The sequence below is a fragment of the Scyliorhinus canicula genome, chromosome 11, assembly GCF_902713615.1.
Source record: "Scyliorhinus canicula chromosome 11, sScyCan1.1, whole genome shotgun sequence".
Taxonomy (NCBI): Eukaryota; Metazoa; Chordata; class Chondrichthyes; order Carcharhiniformes; family Scyliorhinidae; genus Scyliorhinus; species Scyliorhinus canicula.
In genome coordinates, this window is record NC_052156.1 from 162,897,043 (window position 1) to 162,922,574 (window position 25,532).

Genomic DNA, 25,532 nt, shown 5'->3' on the forward strand with positions numbered 1-25,532 from the left:
CGGGTCCGTGGCCGCGCATGTGGCAGCCGTCCCCTGCAACACGGCACGGCCGCGCACGGACCCGGCCTGCTAGGTAATGACTCCCAGTAACCCCGCCTCCCCACCCTCGGCAAAGCCCACCCCGGCCAGCGGCACGGCTATCCCGCACCCCCCCCCCCCCCCACCCTCCCCATGACTGTGGGGGTGCTGAACACAGTCCGCAGCTGCCACGCGGGTTCCACGGAAAAAAATACGGTAAGTGTTCCCCGCCATTGGGAACTCGGGGAGGGTGTGGGCCGCAGGTGACTTCCTGAGGCCGTCCCGACAGCGTGAGGCGAGTACACAGTTCTGAGGGGGGGGGGGGGGGGGGGAGCATCGTGAAAGCGGCACTGCCCCCGATTTCGCTACAAATGGAGATTCTCCGGCCAATCGCCGAACGTGATTTCGCTGTTGGCGAGTGGAGAATCCCCGATTAGAATCTTTAAACAATTTGCCCCCAAGTTGTAGAATCCTCAAAATGTGCAAATAGGGGGCGGGATTCTCCCCGGCCAGGCGGGATGGCCGGTCCCGACGGCGAGGAGTGGCGTGAACCACTCTGCCGGCGGGCCGCCCCGAAGGTGCAGAATCCTCTGCACCCTCAGGAGCTAGGCTGGCGCCCGAGTGATTGCGCCGTGCCGGCCGGCGTGGAAGGGGCTTGGCACCAAGCCAACCGGCGGCGAAGGGCCGCCGCCGGCTGCCGTGAGTCGGTGCATGTGCAAGAGCACCTGCGTGTTCTGGCATCATCCCAGCGCATGGTTCATCTCAGCATCGGCCATGGCGGAGGACCACAGCAGCCGACGCGGAGGAATAGAGTGCCCCACGGCACACGCCCTCCCGATAGCGGGCCAGGCCACCGTGGGGGCACCCCGCCCCCCCTCCCGGGCCAGATCCACCCGTGCCCCCCCGAGGACCCCAGAGGCCGCCCCGCAGCCATGTCCTGCTGGTAAGTACCTATTCTAACTTATGCCGGCGGGACCGGACGGAAACGGGCGGCCACTCGACCCATCGCGGGCCGGAGAATTGCCAAGGGTGCCATTGCCAGCGGCCGCCGACCGACGTAGAACCATTCCCGCCCCCGCCAAATCCACGGTGCCAGAGAATTTGGCAGCCGGCGGGGGCGGGATTCGAGCTGCTCCCCGGCGATTCTCCGACCCGACGGTGGGGGGGGGGTTGGAGAATCCCGCCCAGGTTCTTTCTACCAATCCTCTCTGAGGCTCTTAATGTCTTGCAAACTTGATCATAACACTCGGTCATTTCAAAGTTCCAGGGAACACCGTTTGTGGGTTTGCGGAGAATGGGTGTTGACACCAAAACCGGGGCACCGCCGCTCCCACGATTCTCTGGTCCCCGGAGAATTGCCCGAAACACGCATGCGTGGTCGACACGGCGCAGGTAGGGGGCCATTGACAGAGGCCCCCGCGGCGATTCTCCGAGGACAACTGACCGAGTTCCCGACGGCATGGTTTAACCACGTTTTGCCTGTCGGGAATGGCCAGTGGCGGCTGTGGACTCAGTCCGCAGTCGCCCTGGTGGGGGACGGGGGGTCCTTCACCGGGGGGGGGGGGGGGGGGGGGGGGGGAACACCTCACAGACATCCAGGCAAGCAATCGGTTGGCACCGATCCGTGGGCAAGCACAATCTCAGGGAGACCTACATTCCTGGTGCCGTTCCGCAGGCTGAATCCACCTGGTCGCATGGGGCAGTCCCTACCGTGCGCATGCGCGGACTCCCGACCGGAAGTGCAGGGCCCCGTATCCGTAGCCACAACTGCGAGAAGCACTCCTGGGCCCTGCTAACCCGCTGCAAATTTCTTCAGTAAAGTCCAGAGTGAAACGCCCGTGTTTTGACGCTGGCGTGGGGGCATAGCCCCATTATTGGAGAATCCTGCCCCTGGTTTGAAGATTCGCTTTATGGACTGGAACATTGGTGGTGAACCAATGGCTATTGGTATGAAGTAACAACAGGTGTAGGTTTCTAAAGTTTCATAGAACGTTTCATAGAATTTACAGTTCAGAAGGAGGCCATTCGGCCCATCGAGTCTGCACCGGTCCTTGGAAAGAGCATTTAAACCCAGACCTCCAACCTATCCCCATAACCCAGTAACCCCACCTAACCTTTTTGGACACTAAGGGCAGTTTAGCATGTCCAATCCACCTAAACTGCACATCCTTGGACTGTGGGAGGAAACCGGAGCACCCGGAGGAAACCCACGCAGACACGGGGAGAACGCGCAGACTCCGCACAGACAGTGACCCAAGCCGGTAATCGAACCTGGGACCCTGGAGCTGTGAAGCAACTGTGCTAACCACTGTGCTACTGTGCTGAAGTTAAGATGCAAAGCAATGTTCTTTCCAGAACTTGTTTGAAAGGATGTGTTAAACCTACATGAGCTGTTGATAAAGTGATTCTCCTACAAACCTTGCGAGACTACACGGACAGATATTCTTGCTCGTAATTAATTAACTTTAAAAGTAAGTACAGTAATATTTGTGCCTCACAAGTGTCAGGCAATGATCATCTGTGATAAGAAGGAATCTAACCTTCTCTTAATGTAATTCAATGGCATTACCATTGCCGAATCTCCCACTGTTGACACACTCGGTGGGGGGGCGTTCCATTGAAACTTTACTCAAAGTCATATCAATACTGTGGCTGAAAGAGCTGGTCCACCATCTATTTGGCAGCAGTGAGGAGTGTGATGGAATACTCTCCGCTTGCCTGGATGTGTGTGGCTCAAACAACACTTGAGAAACTCAACACCAGCCCGGACAAAGCAGTCCCCATGATCGGCACCTCAACTACCAGTTTACCAATCATTCACTCGCTCTAGTACCAGCGCACAATGGCAGCAGTCACAGGGGCTTTTTGTACTTGTTACACAGGGTTAATATTGCAGAAAGACGTCCCCATTTGGTATGGTGAAAAATTGCCTGTAATGTGATAGTGGGCTTTTAGTGGTTACCATAGTTACCACACTCAGGGCTTCTGCAAAATGATGAACGGGTAGTCGCAATTTGTCATTTGAAATTATGCAACACCATAATTACATGGGAGCTGCAGCCCCTCAAGCCTGGTCTGCCATTCAATGAGTTTGTGGCTAATCTGTGACCGAAGTCTACCTGCCTTTGGCCCATGCCCCTAAATGCTTTGGATTAACAAAAATCCATCAATCTGAAACTTGAAATTCAACAATTGATCGAGCATCAATGGCTGTTTGTAGAAGTGGGTTCCAAATTTCTACCATCCTTTCAATCTGGAAGAATATCCTAATCCCACTCCAGAAAGGTCTGGCTTCTCATTGTTAGGCCATGCCCAGAGACCTGGACATCACAAGCAGAGGGAATAGTTTCTGTCTATCCTTTCTGTCCCCGTCAATATCCTGATATCTACAATCCAGGAATGCAACCATTGTTTGTATAATCCCTCCTCATAATTTAACCCGAGGATTCTGGTGAATAGACATTGCATATCCTTTAAGGCAAACACATTCTTCCTAGGGCGTCATGCCCTGAGATGCCCACAGTACGCTGGCTGTGGCCTTCCAGGTTTTTGTGTAGCTAGAGCCTGGCAGTAGTGCCTGGCTTCTACTGCTATCATTTCAAATGATAAACATGGCTCTCTGACCCAGGCTTGCCAGGGGCATCATTGGAGTTTCTCAGGTGCTTCTGCAGAGTAATGGGTACTCAATTCAATATCTCCAAATTTGCAGATGTCACAAAGCTTTCAGGGAGGGTGAGCTGTGTGGAGGATGCAGAGATACTTCGGTGTGATTTCAACAAGTTGAGTGAGTGGGCAAATGGATGGTAGATGCAGTATAATGTAGGTAAATGTGAGGTTATTCACTTTGGTAGTAAAATCAGGAAGACAGATTATTATCTTAATGGCGATAGATTGAGTGAGGGGAATATGCAACAAGACCTCAGTGTCCTTGTACACCAATCGCTGGAAGTAAACATGCAGTTACAGCAGGTAGTAAAGAAGGTGAAATGGTAGAAAGCATACAGAATGCTTGCCTTCATTGGACAGGGCATCGAGTATAAAAACTGGCAAGTCATGCTACAGTTGTACAGAACCTTGGTAAGGCTGCATTTGAAATATTGCGCACAATTCTGGTTACAACACAACCAGAAAGATGTTGAGGCTTTGGAGAGGATGCAGAGGAGGTTTACCAGGGTGTTGCCTGGTCTGGAGGGTGTCAGCTATGTGGAGAGGTTGAATAGACTCGGACTGTTTTCATTAGAAAGTCGGAGGTTAAGGGATGACCTGATAGAGGTCTACAAGATTATGAGGGGCATGGATAGAGTGGATGGGCAGGCACTCTTTCCCAGGGTGGATGGGACAGTCACTAGGGGGCATAGGTTTAAGGTCCGCTGGGCAAAGTTTAGAGGAGATGTGCGAGGCAGGTTTTTTATGCAGAGGGTGGTGAGTGCCTGGAATGCATTGCCAGGGGAGGTTGTGGAAGCAGATATATTAACGGCGTTCAAAAGGCATCTTGACAAACACATGGATAGGATGGGTATAGAGGGATACGGCACAAGGAAGTGATGTGGGTTTTGGCCACGGGTGGTATCATGACCGGTACAAGCTTGGAGGGCCGAAGGGCCTGTTCCTGTGTTGTATTTAGATAGATAGAGAAATACAGCACAGAACAGGCCCTTCGGCCCCCGATGTTGTGCCGAACTTTTGTCCTAGGTTAATCATAGAATTTTGGACACTAAGGGCAATTTATCATGGCCAATCCACCCAACCTGCACATCTTTGGACTGTGGGAGGAAACCGGAGCACCCGGAGGAAACCCACGCACACACGGGGAGGATGTGCAGACTCCACACAGACAGTGACCCAAGTCGAAATCGAACTTGGGACCCTGGAGCTGTGAAGCAATTGTGCTATCCACAATGCTACCGTGCTGCCCTTAAGAAGAAATTAATCTACACTCCATTATTCGTCCCTAATCCATGTACCTATCCAATAGCCGCTTGAAGGTCCCTAACGTTTCCGACTCAACTACTTCCACAGGCAGTGCATTCCATGCCCCCACTATTGTCTGGGTAAAGAACCTACCTCTGACATCCCCCCTATATCTTCCACCATTCACCTTAAATTTATGTCCCCTTGTAATGGTTTGGTCCACCCGGGGAAAAAGTCTCTGACTGTCTACTCTATCTAGTCCCCAGATCATCTTATAAACCTCTATCAAGTCGCCCCTCATCCTTCTCCGTTCTAATGAGAAAAGGCCTAGCACCCTCAACCTTTCCTCGTAAGACCTACCCTCCATTCCAGGCAACATCCTGGTAAATCTCCTTTGCACCTTTTCCAAAGCTTCCACATCCTTCCTAAAATGAGGTGACCAGAACTGCACACAGTACTCCAAATGTGGCCTGACCAAGGTTTTGTACAGCTGCATCATCACCTCACGACTCTTAAATTTAATCCCTCTGCTAATGAACAATGGCACACCATAGGCCTTCTTCACAGCTCTGTCCACTTGAGTGGCAACTTTCAAAGATCTATGAACATAGACCCCAAGATCTCTCTGCTCCTCTACATTGCCAAGAACCCTACCATTAACCCTGTATTCCGCATTCATATTTGTCCTTCCAAAATGGACAACCTCACACTTGTCAGGGTTAAACTCCATCTGCCACTTCGCAGCCCAGCTCTGCATCCTATCTATGTCTCTTTGAAGCCGACAACAGCCCTCCTCACTATCCACAACTCCACCAATCTTTGTATCATCTGCAAATTTACTGACCCACCCTTCAACTCCCTCATCCAAGTCGTTAATGAAAATCACAAACAGCAGAGGACCCAGAACTGATCCCTGCAGTATGCCACTGGTAACTGGGCTCAAGGCTGAATATTTGCCATCCACACCACTCTCTGTCTTCTATCGGTTAGCCAGTTCGTTATCCAACTGGCCAAATTTCCCACTATCCCATGCCTCCTTACTTTCTGCATAAGCCTACCATGGGGAACCTTATCAAATGCCTTACTAAAATCCATGTACACTACATCCACTGCTTTACCTTAATCCACATGCTTGGTCACCTCCTCAAAGAAGTCATTAAGAGTTGTAAGGCAAGACCTACCCCTCACAAATCCGTGCTGACTATCCCTAATCAAGCAGTGTCTTTCCAGATGCTCAGAAATCCTATCCCTCAGTACCCTTTCCATTACTTTGCCTACCACCGAAGTAAGACTAACTGGCCTGTAATTCCCAGGGTTATCCCTATTCCCTTTTTTGAACAGGGGCATGACATTCGCTACTCTCCAATCCTCTGGCACCACCCCTGTTGACAGCGAGGACGAAAAGATCATTGCCAACGGCTCTGCAATTTCATTTCTTGCTTCCCATAGAATCCTTGGATATATCCCGTCAGGCCCGGGGGACTTGTCTATCCTCAAGTTTTTCAAAACGCGCAACACATCTTCCTTCCTGACAAGTATCTCCTCGAGCTTATCAGTCTGTTTCACACTGTCCTCTCCAACAATTTGGCCCCTCTCGTTTGTAAATACTGAAGAAAAATACTTGTTCAAGACCTCTCCTATCTCTTCAGACTCAATACACAATCTCCTGCTACTGTCCTTGATCGGACCTACCCTCGCTCTAGTCATTCTCATATTTCTCACATATGTGTAAAAGGCCTTGGGGTTTTCCTTGATCCTACCCGCCAAAGATTTTTCATGCCCTCTCTTAGCTCTCCTAATCCCTTTCTTCAGTTCCCTCCTGGCTATCTTGTATCCCTCCAGCGCCCTGTCTGAACCTTGTTTCTTCAGCCTTACATAAGTCTCCTTCTTCCTCTTAACAAGACATTCAACCTCTCTTGTCAACCATGGTTCCCTCACTCGACCATCTCTTCCCTGCCTGACAGGGACATACATATCAAAGACACGCAGTACCTGTTCCTTGAACAAGTTCCACATTTCATTTGTGTCCTTCCCTGACAGCCAATGTTCGCAACTTCTGCACTTCAATTCTTGTCTGACAGCATTGTATTTACCCTTCCCCCAATTATAAACCTTGCCCTGTTGCACGCACCTATCCCTCTCCATAACTAAAGTGAAAGTCACAGAATTGTGGTCACTACCTCCAAAATGCTCCCCCACTAACAAATCTATCACCTGCCCTGGTTCATTACCAAGTACTAAATCCAATATGGCCTCCCCTCTGGTCGGACAATCTACATACTGTGTTAGAAAAGCTTCCTGGACACACTGCACAAACACTACCCCATCCAAACTATTTGATCTAAAGAGTTTCCATTCAATGTTTGGGAAGTTGAAGTCACCCATGACTACTACCCTGTGACTTCTGCACCTTTCCAAAATCTGTTTCCCAATCTGTTCCTCCACATCTCTGCTGCTATTGGGGGGCCTATAGAAAACTCCCAACAAGGTGACTGCTCCTTTCCTATTTCTGACTTCAACCCATATTACCTCAGTAGGCAGATCCCCCTCGAACTGCCTTTCTGCAGCTCTTATACTATCTCTAATTAACAACGCCCCCCCCCCCCCCACCTCTTTTACCATCCTCCCTAATCTTGTTGAAACATCTATAACCAGGGACCTCCAAAAACCATTAAATTCTTTGTTCTTTGTTCTTTGCATGTTGGCCTTCATGATGAGAGGATTTGAGAGCAGGAGCAGTGATGTCTTGCTGCAGTAATACAGGGCCTGAGTGAAACCACACCTGGAATATTGTGCGCAGTTTTAGTCTCCTTATCTGAGGAAGGATGCTCTTGCTATAGAGGGAACGTAGCAAACAGTTACTCGGCTGATTCCTGGGATGGTGGGACTGTCATTTGAGGAGCGATTGAGTTGGTTAGGATTGAATTCGCTGGAGTTCAGAAGAATGAGGGGGGATCTCATGGAAACCTATAAAATTCTAACAGGCTGGACAGAGTAGATGCAGGAAGGGTATTCCCGATGGCGGAGGAATCTAGAACCAGGAGGCACAGTCTGAGGATGCAGGGTAGACCATTTAGGACAGAGATGAGGAGAAGTTTCTTCACCCAGAGAGTGGTTAACCTGTGAAATTTTCCAGCACAGAAAGCAGTTGAGGCCAAAACATTGCATGTTTTCAAGAAACAGTTAGATGTAGCACTTGCGGCGAGAGGGATCAAAGGATATGGGGGGAAAGCAGGAACAGATTGCTGAGTTGGATGATCAGCCTTGATCATAATGAATGGCGGAGTAGCCTTGAAGGGCCGAAAAGCCTCCCCCGCTCCTATTATCTATGTTCCCATGTTTTACTCAGACTCAAGCCCAAGCTACGATTGGATTTACCTCCAAGGATTGTTAAGTGCTATGGTTTCTCCTTGTGATCCCCTGATCTTTTTCAATCCTGTATCATCTTGATTGTGGGGTTTCTTCATTGATTGTGTCTTCCCTCTGTTGGTCTTGGACACAAACTCCCCCCCCCCCCCCCCCACCCCCCCCCCCCCCCCCCCCCCCCCCCCCCAGCTTTAGTACTGGTAACTCACATGCTCAATGCCTGTGATCAAAGTTCTGAGCCTGGTTCACTATTCTTCCTCATGCTGTTTCACCCTCTCATAGTAATTTATGAAGATATTAGGTTTGAGCCACCCAGGAGATTGGGCATGGGACTTCAGAGAAATCTGCTGCTTTGGAGGGAGATGTAGGAGGACGTAAATAGGATTGGGACAAAGACTAAGGGTGAGACACAGAGTAAAGGGTTAAGCTTTTAAAGGATGGAAGCTGTGTTCTCAATCTCCTATCCATCAGTAACTCTGATGGTAAGAAACCATTTTGGAGTGTTGAGGTTTGATATCTCAGCAAAGCTAGATTAAAGTCCTTGGTTTTCTTCAATAAATCTTTGACAGTTTGTACTCCTCTCTCAGTTTCTCCATTCACTTGAGGATAGTCAGGTGAGCTGATTATGTGAATGAAGACATTGTGAGATTGTGGAATAGCTCATTCGCAAATTGCGGCCTATTGTCGGAGTCTACACTGTCTAAGATGCCAGGTGTTAGATAAATTCTCTTGAGGGACTGGATAGCAGTGATACTATACAATCTGTCTACTTCAATCCACCATGAGTGGAAGTCAATGATAACAAGGAAGGTTTCAAATAAATCCATTCCCAGGTGTTCCCATAGTCTTGATTGACAAGTAGAAGGTAATTGTGGTTCTTTTTGTTCTTGTTTGTTTACAACACAAGTAAACAGTCAGAAATAATCTCTTCTAAAGAGTGAATAAGGCCTGACCACCAGACTGTTGTGTAACATTTTGCGATTCCTAGGTGGCCTTGGTGAAGTCTTTGAAGAATATCAACCTGAGGTGCTCTTAGTATGGCTATTTTCTCGTTGAAGGCTAGTAAGTTATCACGTCACTGGTTGTAGTCTGGGATTAGTGGTGAAAAAGCCTGGCCATCCTTTCAGACAATATTCTCAAACTCTGAGGGCGCAATTTAATGGAAGTGAGAGTCCCGTATCGAGTGTGTTTACCCAGGTGTTTCCCAGTGCTCACAGCACTGAGAGAGACCACACTATCGAATGGGACCCTGCTTCATCTCGGGGCCTCAGCAGGGAACGCCCCGCCGAGGTCGCACTCAGTCCCATTTCCTGCACTGAGGAGCTCCGCTTGCCAGTGCAATCGGGTGCCATTTTTAAATGGTACCCCGATCTCTAGACCCACCACCATGGCCTCCGAACCCACCCCCCCCCCCCAATTCCCCAACTCACCCATAAGGGGGTCCTGGGGCCCACCACACACCACCTCATAATGGCAGGGCACCCCTGGGCCCGATCCCCGGTGTGGACAAAATTCCACCCAGGCACTTTGGCACTACCAGCCTGGCCTTTGTACCTTGCAGCATGGCAGTGCCACCTGGGCACACTTTGATCATGGCCTGAGATTTTTTCATCTCTTTGCTGGGGTTTGTTTTATGTCCTTTGCTGTTTCTGCAGTAGCTGATAAGGGCTGAGTGACTAAGGGTGTACACGCTTCAACTTCCTCAATGATGTGTAAATCCTCTTATTTCGCTGTTGTTTGATACTTCCTTTACACATACTCTGTGTTTGAGTCATATCTCATCAATCTTAACCTGAACCACGGGATTCTGGGTGGCATCTTTGCAAATTACTCCATGTTCAGGAGGGTGACTGGAGGCTTATAGTCTGTCTTGACTTTGAAATTCAATCCCATAGCGTAGGCTGAAAATGTTTTGCACAGCCACTTTGTTCCTTGTTTTTCTATGGGGATGTATTGCTGTTGCCGTTATTGACCAAAAGTTCAGTGGACTGATCCATGCTTGCAATCTCTCTGCACTTGAAATAAAACTGCCCATCCCCAGGCCAGAAGACGATGCATTTGCTGCTACAATGGTCAGTAATTCTGGATTGTGAATTGCCAAGGTTTCAGAGGAGATTGAAAGTTGTTCATTCTGTTTGAAAGCATTTTGCTGGTCTACATTCCAGCACCACCGGTGATCCTGCCTCAGCAGCTGGACGGAGGGCCTGATGATCTCTGCTAAATTTGATAGGAACTTGCCGACTTGTTTGACGGTCCCGAGGAATGTTTGAAGCTCAGTTACATTCTTGGGTTGTCGAAATTCTCTGATTGCTTTTGATTTGTCTGGACCAACTGTGATTTGCGTGGCTTTTACTGTGACCTTGAAACTTGATCATTGGTTTGGGGAACTCACATTTTTTAATTCCATATCAGGCCTGCATCCTTTAAGACTCCCAGGACGGCTCTGACTCTTTGATCATGTTCGTCTCTCGTAGGACCATTCTAAGAATGTTCTCCATATGACATATTGCTCCTTCCATGCCTTCGAGATTGTGGCCGATTGTTCTCCGGAAAATCTCTGGAGTGGACATGGTACCAAAGGGCAATATGTTGTGACAATAATTTTTTTTTTTTTAAATAAATTTAGAGTACCCAATTACTTTTTCCAATTAAGGGGCAATTTAGTGTGGCCAATCCACCTAACCTGTACATCTTTGGGTTGTGGGGGTGAAACCCACGCAGACACGGGGAGAATGTGCAAACTCCACACGGACAGGGACCCAGGGTCGGGATTCGAACCCGGATCCTCAGCGCCGTAGGCGGCAATGCTAACCACTGTGCTGCCCCCATGTTGTGACAATAATGACCGAATGGCGTTATAAAGTTGGTCATCAATGTGAAGTCTTCATCCAGAGGCACCTGCCAAAATCCACTGTTTGCTTCCAATTTGGTAAATAAAGTACTTTTGGCCAGTTTGGCAAGGCTCTCGTCCACAGAGGCCATTGGATGGATCTCATGTTCCACTGATTTGTTTGGTTGAGTTACGTCATGCTGATTCTTATAGAGCTGGTTGGCTTTGGGACCGTAACCATTCCTGGACACCATTTTGTTGCCATGGTGACCAGTGAGCTAACCCCTTGCTGCTGCTGCTTGCGACTTTGTCCAAGGGTGGATGGGGGACTTTCCTCAGAGTAAAGAGGCAGATTGGTTCAGCATCAGCTCACCAGGCAATATGGTACTCAGTCTTTAACTTGGCCAGTCCTGAAAATAATTTTGGAAATTCATTACAGAATGCAGTGCTGTAGTTTCCACCACCAACTTTAACTTTAGTTTTAGGCACGCCCTTCCGCGTATTAGGGAGCACTCTTGATTTTGAATGACATAAAGTGGCCCAAGGATTTGTCAGTCATTATATAAAGACCATAAGTTGGCCTTTCATTTTTACTTTTAAAGTTGTCCCACCTGGAACACGTAATTTAATAGACAAGGATTGTAATGTAATCTGTTTGAACCATTTGACTTAATCTGATAAAACAGAAACCCCTGCCCCTGTATCTAGTTTAATCTCAGTGGAACATCCATCCACTTTGAGTTTAATTCTCTCATAATTGTTTTCAGTATCATTGATCTCGCCCAGGAAGGGCCATTCCTTTGCTTGTGGTTCTTTCACGTCCTGATTGTAGCTCTGTTTCAAAACTTTCTCCCTCCTTTTACAGATTGTCAGCACTTTCAAGTGACAAACTGTTTTGAAGCGACCTATTTTTCCACAGAAAAAGTGCCACAGTTGTGACACTCTGATAATACTTCATCCAGGACCCTGGTTACAATCCTGTCATGAATAATCTCATACTTTAAGATTCCATAATCACAGTTCCCTACCAGCCTTAGAGATCATTGATGAGATCATTGAGGGGCAGCACAGTAGCAGGGGCAGCACGGTAGCATGGTGGTTAGCATAAATGCTTCACAGCTCCAGGGTCCCAGGTTCAGTTCCCGGCTGGGTCACTGTCTGTGCGGAGTCAGCACGTCCTCCCCGTGTGTGCGTGGGTTTCCTCCGGGTGCTCCGGTTTCCTCCCACAGTCCAAAGATGTGTGGGTTAGGTGGATTGGCCAGGCTAAATTGCCCGTAGTGTCCTAAAAAAAGTAAGGTTAGGGGGGGTTGTTGGGTTACTGGTATAGGGTGGATACGTAAGTTTGAGTAGGGTGATCATTGCTCGGCACAACATTGAGGGCCGAAGGGCCTGTTCTGTGGTGTACTGTTCTATGTTCTATGTTCTAAATCAATACTTTCTCTTGGTCTTTGGTTACGTTTGTTAAATTATACATCTCCATTAATAAATTCTCATGATGCTGAAATCAGAGTTGAAAGCTAACAGGGCTTCGTAAGAAGCTGAAATCTCAGCAACCCGCTGCCTTGCTATCGTGGCATCAGCGATAGACCCTACTGCATGATTCAACGATCTCTCTGGCCTTCTTGGTGTAATGCTAAAGCAGTTCTGTAACTCATAAAACGTCTTCTGCACTCTGGAATGGTTCTGGGAGTGGGTGTGTGGATTCCATGTTTCTACTGAGCCCTGGAATTGTTCCTGCTTCTGTGATGCTGCTGGCTCTTTTGGGCCTGTGCTCACTTCTGCCCAGTCTCCAGGGCCGGGATTCTCCCCTACTTGGCGGGGCAGGGGGTCCCGGCGTAGCGGAGTGACGCCAACCACTACGGCGTCGGGACTCCCCAAAGGTGCGGAATTCTCTGCACCTTTAGGGGCTAGGCCCACGCCGGAGTGGTTGGCGTCACGGCGACTGGCACCAGAACCGCGGCAACGGCCTTTGACGCCCGCCGACTGACGTCAGGGCTGGCCGAAAGGCCTTCGCCGGTTTGCGCATGTGCTGGTGCGTCAGCTGCCACTGACGTCACCACCGGTGCATGGGCGGTAGGGGGGTTCTCTTCTGCCTCCGCCGATCGGTGGGCCCCAATCGCGGGCCTGCCCATCGTGGGTGCACCCCCGGGGTCCGATCCCCCCCCCCCCCCGCAGGACCCAGGGGGCCCGCTTGCGCCACCAATCCTGCCGCCAGCAGAGGTGGTTGAAACCACGGCGGCGGGATTGGCCTCTCAGCGGTGGGACTTCGGCCCATCGCGGGCCGGAGAATCGCCGCAGGGGGGTCACTGATCGGTGCAGAGGGCACGCCGATCGGCGAGGCGCGATTCCCGCCCCACCCAATTCCCGGGTGACGGAGAATTCCGGCCACGGCGGGGGCAGGATTGTCTCCGGCCCCGGGAGATTCTCTGACCCTGTGGGGGGGTCGGAGAATTGCACCCCAGGTCTGCATCTCAGCTTGGGTCGGCTGCTCCTGCAGCAGATGGTTAACATCTTGGTGGGTCTAATTTCCTTTTATTATACTTCCTTCGAGGACCTGCATTTGCTGCATTTGGACATGGACTGCTTCAGGACATGAAGAGTTACGAATGATGCTGAACATTGTGCAATCACAGTGAGGATTAGGGGAAGGTTATTATTGAAGCAGCTGAAGATGGTTGGGCCGAGGATACTACCCTGAGGAACTCCTGCAGTGACAGCCCACGACTGAGATAGAAAACATGGAAAATAGGAACAGCAGGAGGCCATTTGGCCCTCCGGGTCTTAACACACAATCTTCACTAAGATGACAGACCTCTGACAACCACAACCATCTTCCTTTGTGCCAGATATGACTCCAACCAGCGGAGAGTTTTGCCTCCCAATTCCTATTGACTCTAGTTTTGCTGAGACTCCTTGATGCCACACTCGGTCAAATGCTGCCTTGATGTCAAGTCACTCTCACCTCAACTCTTGAGTTCAGCTCTTTTGCAAATGTTTGGACCAAGGCTGTAATGAGGTCAGCGGCTGAGGTGGAACCCAAGCTGAGCATCAGTGAGCGGGTTATTGCTGAGCAAGTGCCGCTTTAGTGCACTGTCAACGATTACTGTCTGTCACAGTCGACTGATGGGGCGGTAACTGGCCACGTTGTGTTTGTCCTGATTTTTGTGGACAGGACGTAGCTGGGCAGTTTTCCACATTGCCGGGTAGGTATCACGGCTGTAGCTGTACTGGAACAGGTTGACCAGAAGCGTGACAGATTCAGGAGCACAAGCCTTCACTTCTGGGTCAGGGTCCCTGAGTGGAATTGACTGAAGACTGGTATCCGTGAAGCTGGGGACCTCCGAAGGAGTCATTTATCATGATAGATTAGCAAGCCCCCCCCACCCCCCACCCCCTCACCCTTCTGAAGTGTCCGTTTATTTTGCAAAAGGCTGTTGAGTCAATTGATTTGATTTATTGTCACATGTACCAAAGTACAGTGAAATTTTCAGGATTGAAAGTGACCCAAGAATATCGAGCAATTTCGAGTGAATGAAATTGAGGTTAGGACAAATTTCACTATCTGGTTAACTGATGGATTGAAATTATAGTGCAAGTAACAAATGCAGTATGTTTCAAATTGCTCCATGCACTATTTGAACAAAGACCTGAAGCTTTTAATGGTTAAGATTTTTGTTAAAATAGTGAATATAAGTGTATTTCCCTTGCATCATCACAATGGCCACTGATATCACGCATCATAATTTCCAATTATAATATGAAGAAGTGATGCATTCTGCCATTTAAATCTACTTTCTTTTTTTTTGCCAATTCCCACCTTCCCACTCATCCCCCGGCTACCCATATTTCTGAAGGAGTGGATGCAATCCGTTAATTCAGGATTGAAGCCTGAATTTCACTCTGGTTCTTTTTGTGTCATTGAGTTTGTTTTAAAAAAAACAGGGACAAATCTTTTGAGTTGAATGTATATCATGGTTTGAAATATTCCACGAGAGGCAGCTCTGAAATTTGCCTCCGTACTGGATGCTGTGTGACATTCAGGCATACAGTGACATACAGTGTGTACTGTATTGAGCCCACTTCCTTCATTCTCGCTGCTCTCCAGCATGGCTCCACCTCCCCGGTAACATGTGAGGCAGCCTCTGACCCAGCTTCTTCTTTTCATCGCACTTTGCCTCACAGAATAGGAAGTGAATTTGCAGTGGGTTGCAACGAGCCCTTGGTTCCTCTCCCGACACTGTCTCGCTCATTCATGAGGCTCGGCGACTTGCTTGCTCCTCAGCCTAACCACGGGTTGTCCATTATGTTGTCCAAAGGTCTGACTGTCAAGATATCCGAAATGGCCCCCTTCCTCCGCATTGGCTTCTCCAACTTTGACAACGGCCCAAGCCAACAAGCAGAAGATGTCCAGAACCCCTACTGTGCTGTCATTGTGAAAGAGGCTGTGGACACAGGTAAAGCATTTAACTTGTCAGATCATACACTGATGTTTTATTTTCCTGTTTCTCAGCGTTAGATTAGAGCAGTGTGTGATTTGGATGAATTGTTACTGCAGGCAAGTTGTGCAGATCGCACTGTTTTACGATTTTGCTTATTTGACTTGCTTTCATCTCTGGTTACTTTGGCAAGAGCTGCTGTTTATTTTGTTTTTATAAATGTTTTTTTGTTGGATTTTTGAACAAAGTATATTTACCGTTATAGTACACAGAATAAGATATCTACATATATATATAGAAGAGAAGGGCACACACAAACATACCCAAAAAAATGATAAAAGATGAATAAAAAATAAAATAACTGGTAAGATATTATGCACCAGCTCAACAGCAGCAACTCTGTACAATTGGCAATATTATTTATAACACATAATTAGGCATCTGTTTGGGGGGGGGGGGGCTGGGGAGGTAGATATACATTTGGGTGCGGGAGAAACAATTACAGAGGGCAATACGCGAATGGGTCTGGTGTTGGTGTTGTCAGAGCTGCTGTTTATTGCAGGGGGTTCGAGTGTGCAGCTTATTCAAGGGGTTGTAGGCACAGCTGCCAATTTCAGAATGATCCCGTTGAGAGCAATGCAGAACTGTTCTCCCAGCTGCACATGGCTGTCCTGGTCAGAGGAAAGGGAAGTCCACACGCGTGTGTCTCCCATGCACGCACAGGTCTCCACTCACTGGCTTCCAAGGGAAGTTAACTTTTTTAATGTAGCACGCAGCAGCATTTTTAACTTGATTTCCCAATGGCGGTAGTTATGCATTAACCTGTGTGAAACTGAAAGGCTGTGAGTTGAGCTGCTGTCAGTGTTTTTCACATGGTCTGCTTCAAGTGAATTTCAACCTGAGTGACACAGTAAATGATACATTTGACAATAAAATTGCTTTGAATCTACATAAATGAAATGCAGCAGAACTGCAATATTCCAACAAAGGCCGTAATTGGCTATCTTCAATGGATTAATGCCTTGGTTGAATAACGCACAAAATAATTTTGTACTGATGCACTTGTTACTCCTGCTGCACAGCACAATTTGACCCTGTTACAGCCAGTGAATGTTAACACTTCTTGATTGCCTCAGAAGGTTAATCACTGCTCTAACACTGGTCTACATGCGATTTTCTTTTAAAGTAAGCGACCAAGAATTGTGAAGGAGAAAATGCCGGATGGGGGGGGGGGGGGGGGGGGGTTCATTTGACATCATAAATTGTGGGAGCCCAAAATTTGATTATCGCTGTTAGAACTCACCCCTAGTTCTCTCGGTTTAGAGCTCGTTCTGTAGAGGCGATCTCGTAACCCAAACTATCAGTGGGGAATCACAAGCACAAGGATAATTGTTTGAAAAATCGAGGCTGCACTTTCGTTGCCCATCTGCCGAAGTATGTGGATTCACTGCTGGGAGCCCCGAATGACAGGCTCATGCCTTATGTTATAAAGACTTTAAAATGTGTGAAGTGTTTGTTCTCATGGATGTCCTGTTCTGGTATATCTAAATCAGAGACAGCAGATCTGTTTGGCCCACAGTGGTTTTATTGCATGTTTTGAACGTCGTACATTCCTTCACTAGGTCTCGACCCTGGTACCCCCTCCCCAACAGCACTGTGTGTGTACCTACACCACAGGGACTTCAGCAATTCAAGAAACCTTCTCAAGCACATTTAGGGATGGGCAATAAATGCTGACCTAGCCATTGACTCCCTCATCCCTTGATGACTTCTTCACCCAAAGGGTTGTGAATCTATGGAATTCCTTGCCCAGTGAAGCAGTTGCGGCTCCTTCATTAAATGTTTTTAGGATAAAGATATGTATTTTTTGAAGAATAAAGGGATTAAGGGTTATGGTGTTCGGGCCGGAAAGTGGAGCTAAGTCCCCAAAGATCAGCCATGATCCCATTGAATGGCGGAGCAGGCTCGAGGGGCCAGATGGCCTACTCCTGCTCCTAGTTCTTATGTTCTTATGAATGAATTTTTAAAAAATAAATTGTCTGTCACCGCAAATCCTGCGTCCTCAATATGCACCATCGGTGCTTCATACTGAAGCATAATTTGGGAATGTGTAAATGCAAAGTAATGCTTCACAAGAATCATTATATGCAGATCGACCTCCTGTGGCGTTGCCCACAAGCAAGAATCTTTTTTAAAATGTGTCTTCCTTTGTGCACTGTTAATCTGATCCCCGTTCCTGCCCTCCAGTTATTTTTGTCTACCTCTTTCTTTACCTCTCACTCTCTTTATCTCCCTGTCTTTTCAGGATGGGCAGGGCATTTCCTCCGGTCACTATTTGTTAGTGACATCAAAAATAGAGCAGCGAGTTCCCTTTCATCGAGCAAGATTTGAAGCAGATTCTTTTAGGGTACTTTCACAATTTTATCAAACAAGAAAAAAAGATAGACAATCTTTCAATATGCGTGATGCCTCTAGGAGACTGTAACCATTAGAAAATGTCACCTGTCTATATCCGTCTCTGACTCTCCAATCATCCAGTGCCCCGTCTCTCTTTCCGTAAGCAAATCTGGCAGTCACAAGTCGGTGTGGTGTTACTGTGGTCTGGTTGGACATCAAAACCTAACTACAAATATGATGAGTTATCCTGATCCCATTCCTGGAAATTTTCTCTACCAGCTGTGTCACTGTGAAAATTTTAATCTTTTAATATTGATTTTCTTAAGAAAAGTAGCTGCCTGGAAGTGAGGGTTAAAAACCTTTGTTCTCGTGTTACCAAACTAAAACGGTCAACTGAAATACTGCCATCTGACACCCGTCACCTGCCTCCTGACCATTCTCAAGTCACTAACTCATGTAATATTTTGAGGAGCACCGTTTGCCATTTTAAAGATGTGCAGGTTAGTTGGATTGGCCATGCTAAATTGCCCTCAGTGTCCAAAATTGTCCTTAGTGTTGGATGGGGTTACTGGGTTAAGGGGATAGGGTGGAGGTGTGGGCTTGGGTAGGGTGCTCTTTCAAAGAGCCGGTGCAGACTCGATGGGCCGAATGGCCTCCTTCTGCACTGTAAATTCTATGAAATCTATATCAAATTTTCCTGACTACTTTAAATGACCAGAATCATTAAACACGGAAGCAGAGACTCACCAAATCTTTACAATGCAGAAGGAGACCATTTGGCCTCAACTGAATGGACATTGTACTAGTTCCACTCCACTGCCTTAACCCTGTAACTTACATTTTCTGTCTTTTCTGATAGCAATCCAGTTCCCTTTTGAATATCTCGATCGAATCTGCCTCCACCACCCACTTAGGAAGTTCACTCCAGACCCCAGCCACTCTTTGGGTGAAAAATATTTTCCTTATCACATCTAATCCTTTTGCCCATTATTTTGAATCTGTGCCCTCTAGTTCCTGATCTCCTCTTGAGGGGGGAACAATTTCACACTATTTACCCTACCCATATCCTTCAGGATGTTGAAAACCTCTATCAAGTCTCCTCTCAGTCTTCTTTTCTCCAAAGAAAACCAACCCAATTTCTCCACTCTATCCTCATGGCTGCAGTTGTTTATCTCAGAATTATTCTTGTGAATCTCCTCTGTACTCTCTGCAATGCCTTCATATCCTTCCTCAAGTATGGTGCCCAGAACTGGATGCAGTTCTCCAGATGAGGCCTGAGACTCCTTTCCCGGAGAGCTCAAAGCCTTGGATTGCTCCTCTTGCTCCATGTGGGAAGCTGAAAACATTTCCAGTGCGCGGGACCAGCGTGTGTGCAGGAAGTGAGCTATGGCTCCTGGAAGACCGGGTATCAGAGCTGGAGTGGCAGCTGGGGACACTGTGGAGCATCCGTGAGGTGGAGGATGTCGTCTGCCGAACCGGAAGATGAGATGTTGTTCCTCCAGTTTGTGTTGCGCCTCACTGGAACATCGCAGCAGGCCAAGAACAGTCATGTGGGCATGGGAGCAGGGTCTTTTGTTAAAATGGCAAGCAACAGGAAGGTCAGGGCCCTGAATGCGCACAGACCGAAGATGCTCAGCAAAGCGATAATCCAGTCTGCGTTTGGTCTCTCCGATATAGAGGAGACCACATTGGGAGCAGCGAATGCAGTAGATCAAATTGGAAGAGATGCAAGAGAAACGCTGCTTAACCTGGAATGAGTGTTTTGGGCCTGGGATGTTTAGCATGGAAGAGGTAAAGGGGCAGGTGTTACACCTTCTGCAATTGCATGGGAAGGTGCCATGGGTGATGGGAGAGCTACTGGGTATGGAGTTGACCAGTGAGAACCGGTGGATGTGCTTTATTTGGACTTTCAGAAGGCTTTCAACAAGGTCTCATATAACCGATTAAGATGTAAAGTTAAAGCACATGGGATTGCAGGTAGTGTCTTGAGATGGATAGGAACTGGTTAGCAAACAGAAATCAAAGAGTTGGAATAAATTTTCCGATTTGCAGGCAGTGACTAGTGGGGTACTGCAGGAATCTGTGCTGGGACCCCAACTGTTCGCATTGTACATTAATGAATTGGACGAAGGAACTAAATGTATTATCTCCAAATTTGCAATCGATACAAAGTTGGGTGGGAGGGTGAGCTGTGAGGAGGATGCAGAGATCATTCAGTGGGATTTGGACAGGCTGAGTGAGTGGGCAGATGCATGGCAGGTGCAGTATAATGTGGATAAATGTGAGGTTATCCACTTTGGTAGGAAAAATAGGAAGGCAGATTATTATTTGAATGGGTGTAAATTGAGAGAGGTGGATACGCAGTGAGACCTTGGTGTTCTTGTGCATCAGTCACTGAAAGTAAGTGCGCAGGCACAGCAGGCAGCAAAGAAGGCAAATGGTATGTTGGCCTTAATAGTGAGAGGATTTGCGTATAGGAATAGGGATGTTTTACTGCAATGGTATAGGGCATTGGTGAGGCCACACCTGGAGAATTGTGGGCAGTTTTGGTGTCCTTATCTGAGGAAGGATGTTGTTGCTATGGAGGGAGCGCAGTGAAGGTTTACCAGGCTGATTCCTGGGATGGCAGGACTGTCATAGGAGGAGAGACTAAGTTGATTAGGATAATATTCATTGGAGTTTAGAAAAATGAGAGGTGATCACCTAGAAACTTATAAAAATTCTAACAGGATTAGACCGAGTAGATTAAGAAAGAATGTTCCCGATGGTGGGGAATTCCAGAACTAGGGTCATAGTTTGAGGATAAGGGGTAAACCTTTTAGGACTGAGGTGAGGAAAAATTTCTTCAGCCAGATAGTGGTAAATCTGTGGAATTCCCCACCACAGAAAGTAGTTGAGGCCAAAACTGTTGTGTAATTTCAAGCAGGAATTAGATACAGCTCTTGGGGCTAAAGGGATCAAGGGATATGGGGGGGGGGAAGGGGGGATCAGGGTATTGAACTTAATGATCAGCAATGATTACAATGAATGGTGGAGCAGGCTCGAAGGGCCGAATGGCCTCCTCCTGCTTCTATTTCCTTTGTATGTTTCTATGTATGTTTCTTCCTCATAACAAGTTCCCTCCTAGTTCATTACTGTGTCCAAGGTGCCAAAAATTCTGAATTCTCCCTCAATGTAACCAAACAGGCCCCGGAGTGTAGCGACTAGGGGATTTCCACAATAACTTCACTGCATTTTTAATGTAAGCCTACTTGTGACAATAATAAAGATTATTATTATAAAGTGAGGCTTGACGACCCTCTCAGGTGGATGTGAAAGATGCATAACGCCATTTCAAAGGCAAGCAGGAGAGTTCTCCATACTCTGGCCAATTAACATCACACAAACAGATTATCGGCTTTTTAAATTAGTTTACAGGATGCGGGCATTAGTAGTTAGGCCAGCATTTATTGTCCATCTCTAATTGCCCTTCATAAGTTGGTGGTGAGCTGCCTTCTTGAGCCGCTGCAGTCCATGTGGTGTAGGTACACCCACTGTGCTGTCGGGGAGGGAGTTCCAGGATTTTGCCCCAGCGACAGTGAAGGAACGGCAAGATATTTCCAGGTCAGGATGGTGAGTGGCTTGGAGAGGAACCTCCAGGTGGTGGGGTTCCAGGTATCTGCTGCCCTTGTCCTTCTAGATGGTAGCAGTTGTGGGTTTAAAACGTTCTGCTGAAGGAGCCTCGGTGTGTTCCTGCAGTGCATCTTGTAGATGGTACACATGGCTGACACCGTGTCGGTGGTGGAGGGGGTGAATGGTTGTGGAACGGGTGCCAATCAAGCGGGGCTGCATTGTCCTGGATGGTGTCAAGCTTTTTGAGTATTGTTGGAGTTGCACTCATCCAGGCAAATGAAGAATGAAGGGCACATTCTTGACTTGTGTCTTGTAGATGGTAGACAGGCTTTGGGGAATCCAGTGATGAGTTACTCGCCGCAGTATTCCCTGCCTCTGACCTGCTCTGGTGCCGCAGTATTTACATAGTTGGATCCAGTTCAGTTTCTGGTCAGTGGTAACCACATTGGAGTTGATTCAATGATGGTAATGCCATTGAATGTCAAGGGGAGATGGTTAGATTGTTTCTTGTAGGAGATGGTCATTGCCTGACACTTGTGTGGCGTGAATGTCACTTGTCACTTGTCAGCCCAAACCTGTATATTGTCCAGGTCTTGCTGCATTTCAACACGGACTGCTTCAGTTTCTGAAAAGTCACAAATGGAGCTGAACATTGTGCAAGTGTCAATAAACATTACCAATTATGACCTAATGCTGGAAGGATTGTTCTTGGTGAAGCAGCTGAAGGTGGTTGGGCCTTGGACACTACCCTGAGAAACTCAGGTCATTGTGACATTGCTGCTTGTGGAATCTTGCTGTGCACCAGCTGCTGCACTTGTTACCTGATGATAGGGACTACACTTTCAATGTTATTGGAATGGCTGTAAAGCACTTTGGGACATCATGAGAAAGGTGTGATATTAATGCACATCTTTGATTTCATTCTTTATTTTGCTCTCTTGTTTCCTTTCTTCCTTCCCTTTCTCTTCTTTCCCACAGGCAGGGTAGTAATTGGTCAGTGAGCGAGGGTGAGTGTCTGAGAATATCCAATGATAGAGCTGGGACATCTGCAGCTAACCGCATCTTTCTATATTCAGCAAGATTCGGTATTGCTGTGGCAATTAAATGGACACTCAAAAGGATTGATGCCTCAAAACCACGTTTAGTATGCACCCTGCAGATTACATCGGTTACATCTTCAAACAACTGATGGTTGAACTAAATTGGCTGATTACACCACCCCCAGGCAAACCTTCCGCCTTGTGTCCCCCTCCCCCCCACACAATAAACTTCTGCAAATTAGTGTTGCAAACTCGTAAGAATACAAATTCTGAATTTGCAATTACAAATTTATATTGAAAAGGAGACTATTATGATGCTGATATTGACTGGTTCACACTTTGAGAACAGTCATGTAGATATACAAATTTGTAAAACTGTCACAAACACGGAATGGCGAATCTCATGCAAAATATGTGGAGCTCGCAATTTTATACATCGTCTCGGGTGGCCTGTTTCTTCAAAAATGTATTTAGTGAGAAGTCCAATCAATGGATGGAAATGTCCAAAGAAAACTTCAAAGTTAATATTATTACTTCGAAAAGGAATTTGTCACTGTGGATATGTTATTTTGAGTATTGAAGGCTGAGATAGCTCGCTGGATTGGTGCCTCTGCCATCAATCTTAATTTCCACCCCCTCCACCACCCGGAGTCTGCTGAATGTACTATCTCCAGGTTGCATCGAGCAACTTGCCAAGATTAAATCAACAACCCATCCCCCCACCACCAGCAATCTCTACTGCCAAGGAACACCAGTGCACCGGCAGCTGAGGAACCCCATTGTTAAGTCCCTTCTTAAGTCATGCATTAAGGTTGAAAACCAATGCAATGGTTGCTGTTATGAACTCCCTGGGAAATAAGGGAGTGCGCACCATCCGGTTCCCATGAACTCATAACGAGTTTGAACTTCCCCGGGAATTGGGGGTGGAGTTACCCCCTTAACAGTGAAGGTTCCACGGTATTAAAACAACCCCCCCCCCCCCGGGTGCAGGTCAGGACGGGTGACCCTTCAAGGCGTTGGGAGTTCAGGAGTGCATCTTAATAAATCTATTTTTTTGTATCCTACTGGGCATCCTATGAGTGTTTCTCGCCCATCAGATTCTGCAGTTGCCAAATCACCCATACCCAAGAAAGAAGGTTCCTCCAATGTCTTTAATGGGGTATTGGGCATCACTGTTAAGGCCAGGATTTGTTACCCATCCCTAACTCTCCTAGAACTGAGGGGCTTGCGAGGCCACCGCAGAGGGCACAGTTAAGAGTCAACCGCATTAGAGTGGGTCTAGAGTTGCATGTAGGCCAGACAGGGCAAGCATGGCAGATTTCCTCCCCTCAAGGGCATTAGTGAACCAGAGGGTTTTTAAACTATGATCAATGACAGTTGTCATGGTCACCAACACTGAGACTACCTTTATATTCCACATTTTATTAATTTATTTTATGTTTCACTATCTGCCTTCAATGTGGGATGCGAACGTTAAAAGCATTAGTCTGAGCTCTCTGAGCCCACCATCGCTCCTTCATTTGAGCAGATGCCTCGGGAATAAATAGCATCCGCTGTTCATTAATACAAGCTTCAAATCTGCATGAATCTGGAGTGAGATGGGTAATGTATTTGAAACTGAGAAGCAGATGGATGGTCAGAGGTTCGAACGTGACCGCTGATAGTAACTACTATCCGGCTCTGAGCTATTTTAAAGCACAATCTTACAAGCAGCTGGGGAACTACAAATCCCCACGGTGCTGCTTGCCACGTGAGATTTGATGGGGAATTTTCCAGATTTGACATCGAGCCCGGGTGCCACACGATGGGGTGGGCCGGGAGGGAGGAGGGGCCATGGAGGTGGGCAGTGATCCTGGGACGGTCACCAAACAGATTGGCAGAGGGCCCAAGGCGAACTCGTCCACTCCTCCTGTGAACCCACACAAATCAAAGCTTAAAAGTCACTTTGACCGCCGGCAGTCCATCTAAGGATCTTTGGTTAAGCTACTGAGTGCCTGGTACAAATTGTTGGAGTGCACTTTGCACGCGCTGCCCATTGAGTACCTCAAAATTGCGATCGGATCCGATATGCGATACACACTCCCTCTTTCTACATTGCCTCACCTCCTGCTTGAGATAGAACATAGAACATAGAACAGTACAGCACAGAACAGGCCCTTCGGCCCTCAATGTTGTGCCGAGCCATGATCACCCTACTCAAACCAAAGTATCCACCCCATACCCGTAACCCAACAACCCCCCCCTTAACCTTACTTTTATTAGGACACTACGGGCAATTTAGCATGGCCAATCCACCTAACCCGCACATCTTTGGACTGTGGGAGGAAACCGGAGCACCCGGAGGAAGCCCACGCACACAGGGGGAGGACGTGCAGACTCCACACAGACAGTGACCCAGCCGGGAATCGAACCTGGGACCCTGGAGCTGTGAAGCATTTATGCTAACCACCATGCTACCCTGCTGCCCCTACCTGCAGTGTTTAATTGTTCTGTGTTTGATTGTGTGAGCCTGTTTATTATTGATGCTCACTGTCCTTGATTGGTTAACCCTGGGTGAGGACTCTGAAAAATTAACAAACTGTAGAAAGTGCTGGAAGCCAGAGTTGGAAGCACGGAGGAGGCATTTTAAAGCACTATCTGAGGCTCTTGTCAATTCAGTTCCTGCACACATAGAGTCTAGTGTCATCTCTGCATAGCTCCAAGATGTAAAATATTCAACACAACCTAAAACGCCAGTGGCAGTGTGACATCACTGTGCATGACCTAACAAAATTTGCAGCCCATTACCACCATGTTAGCATCAGCGGAGGCCCTGATAACGAACCGAGTGTTTGCCAAAAAACTCCTACTCTCTTCAATCATTTACTCAGTGGTAGAGGTGTTTTTAGAAGCCTCCGCAATCACACAGGGCCTGGTAAATAA

The 25,532-nt window shown here is 47.7% G+C and overlaps 1 protein-coding gene across 6 annotated transcripts in view; it reads left to right on the top strand.

Moving 5' to 3' along the window:
- Positions 1 to 25,532, top strand: part of prkcq (protein kinase C, theta) — a 233,340-nt gene that overhangs the window by 104,479 nt on the left and 103,329 nt on the right. For all 6 annotated transcript variants that reach the window (XM_038811892.1, XM_038811893.1, XM_038811895.1 and 3 more), the window contains one exon: positions 15,442 to 15,579. In XM_038811892.1, the coding sequence (XP_038667820.1) occupies positions 15,442 to 15,579 (138 nt within the window). The remainder of the gene's footprint in view (positions 1 to 15,441; positions 15,580 to 25,532) is intronic.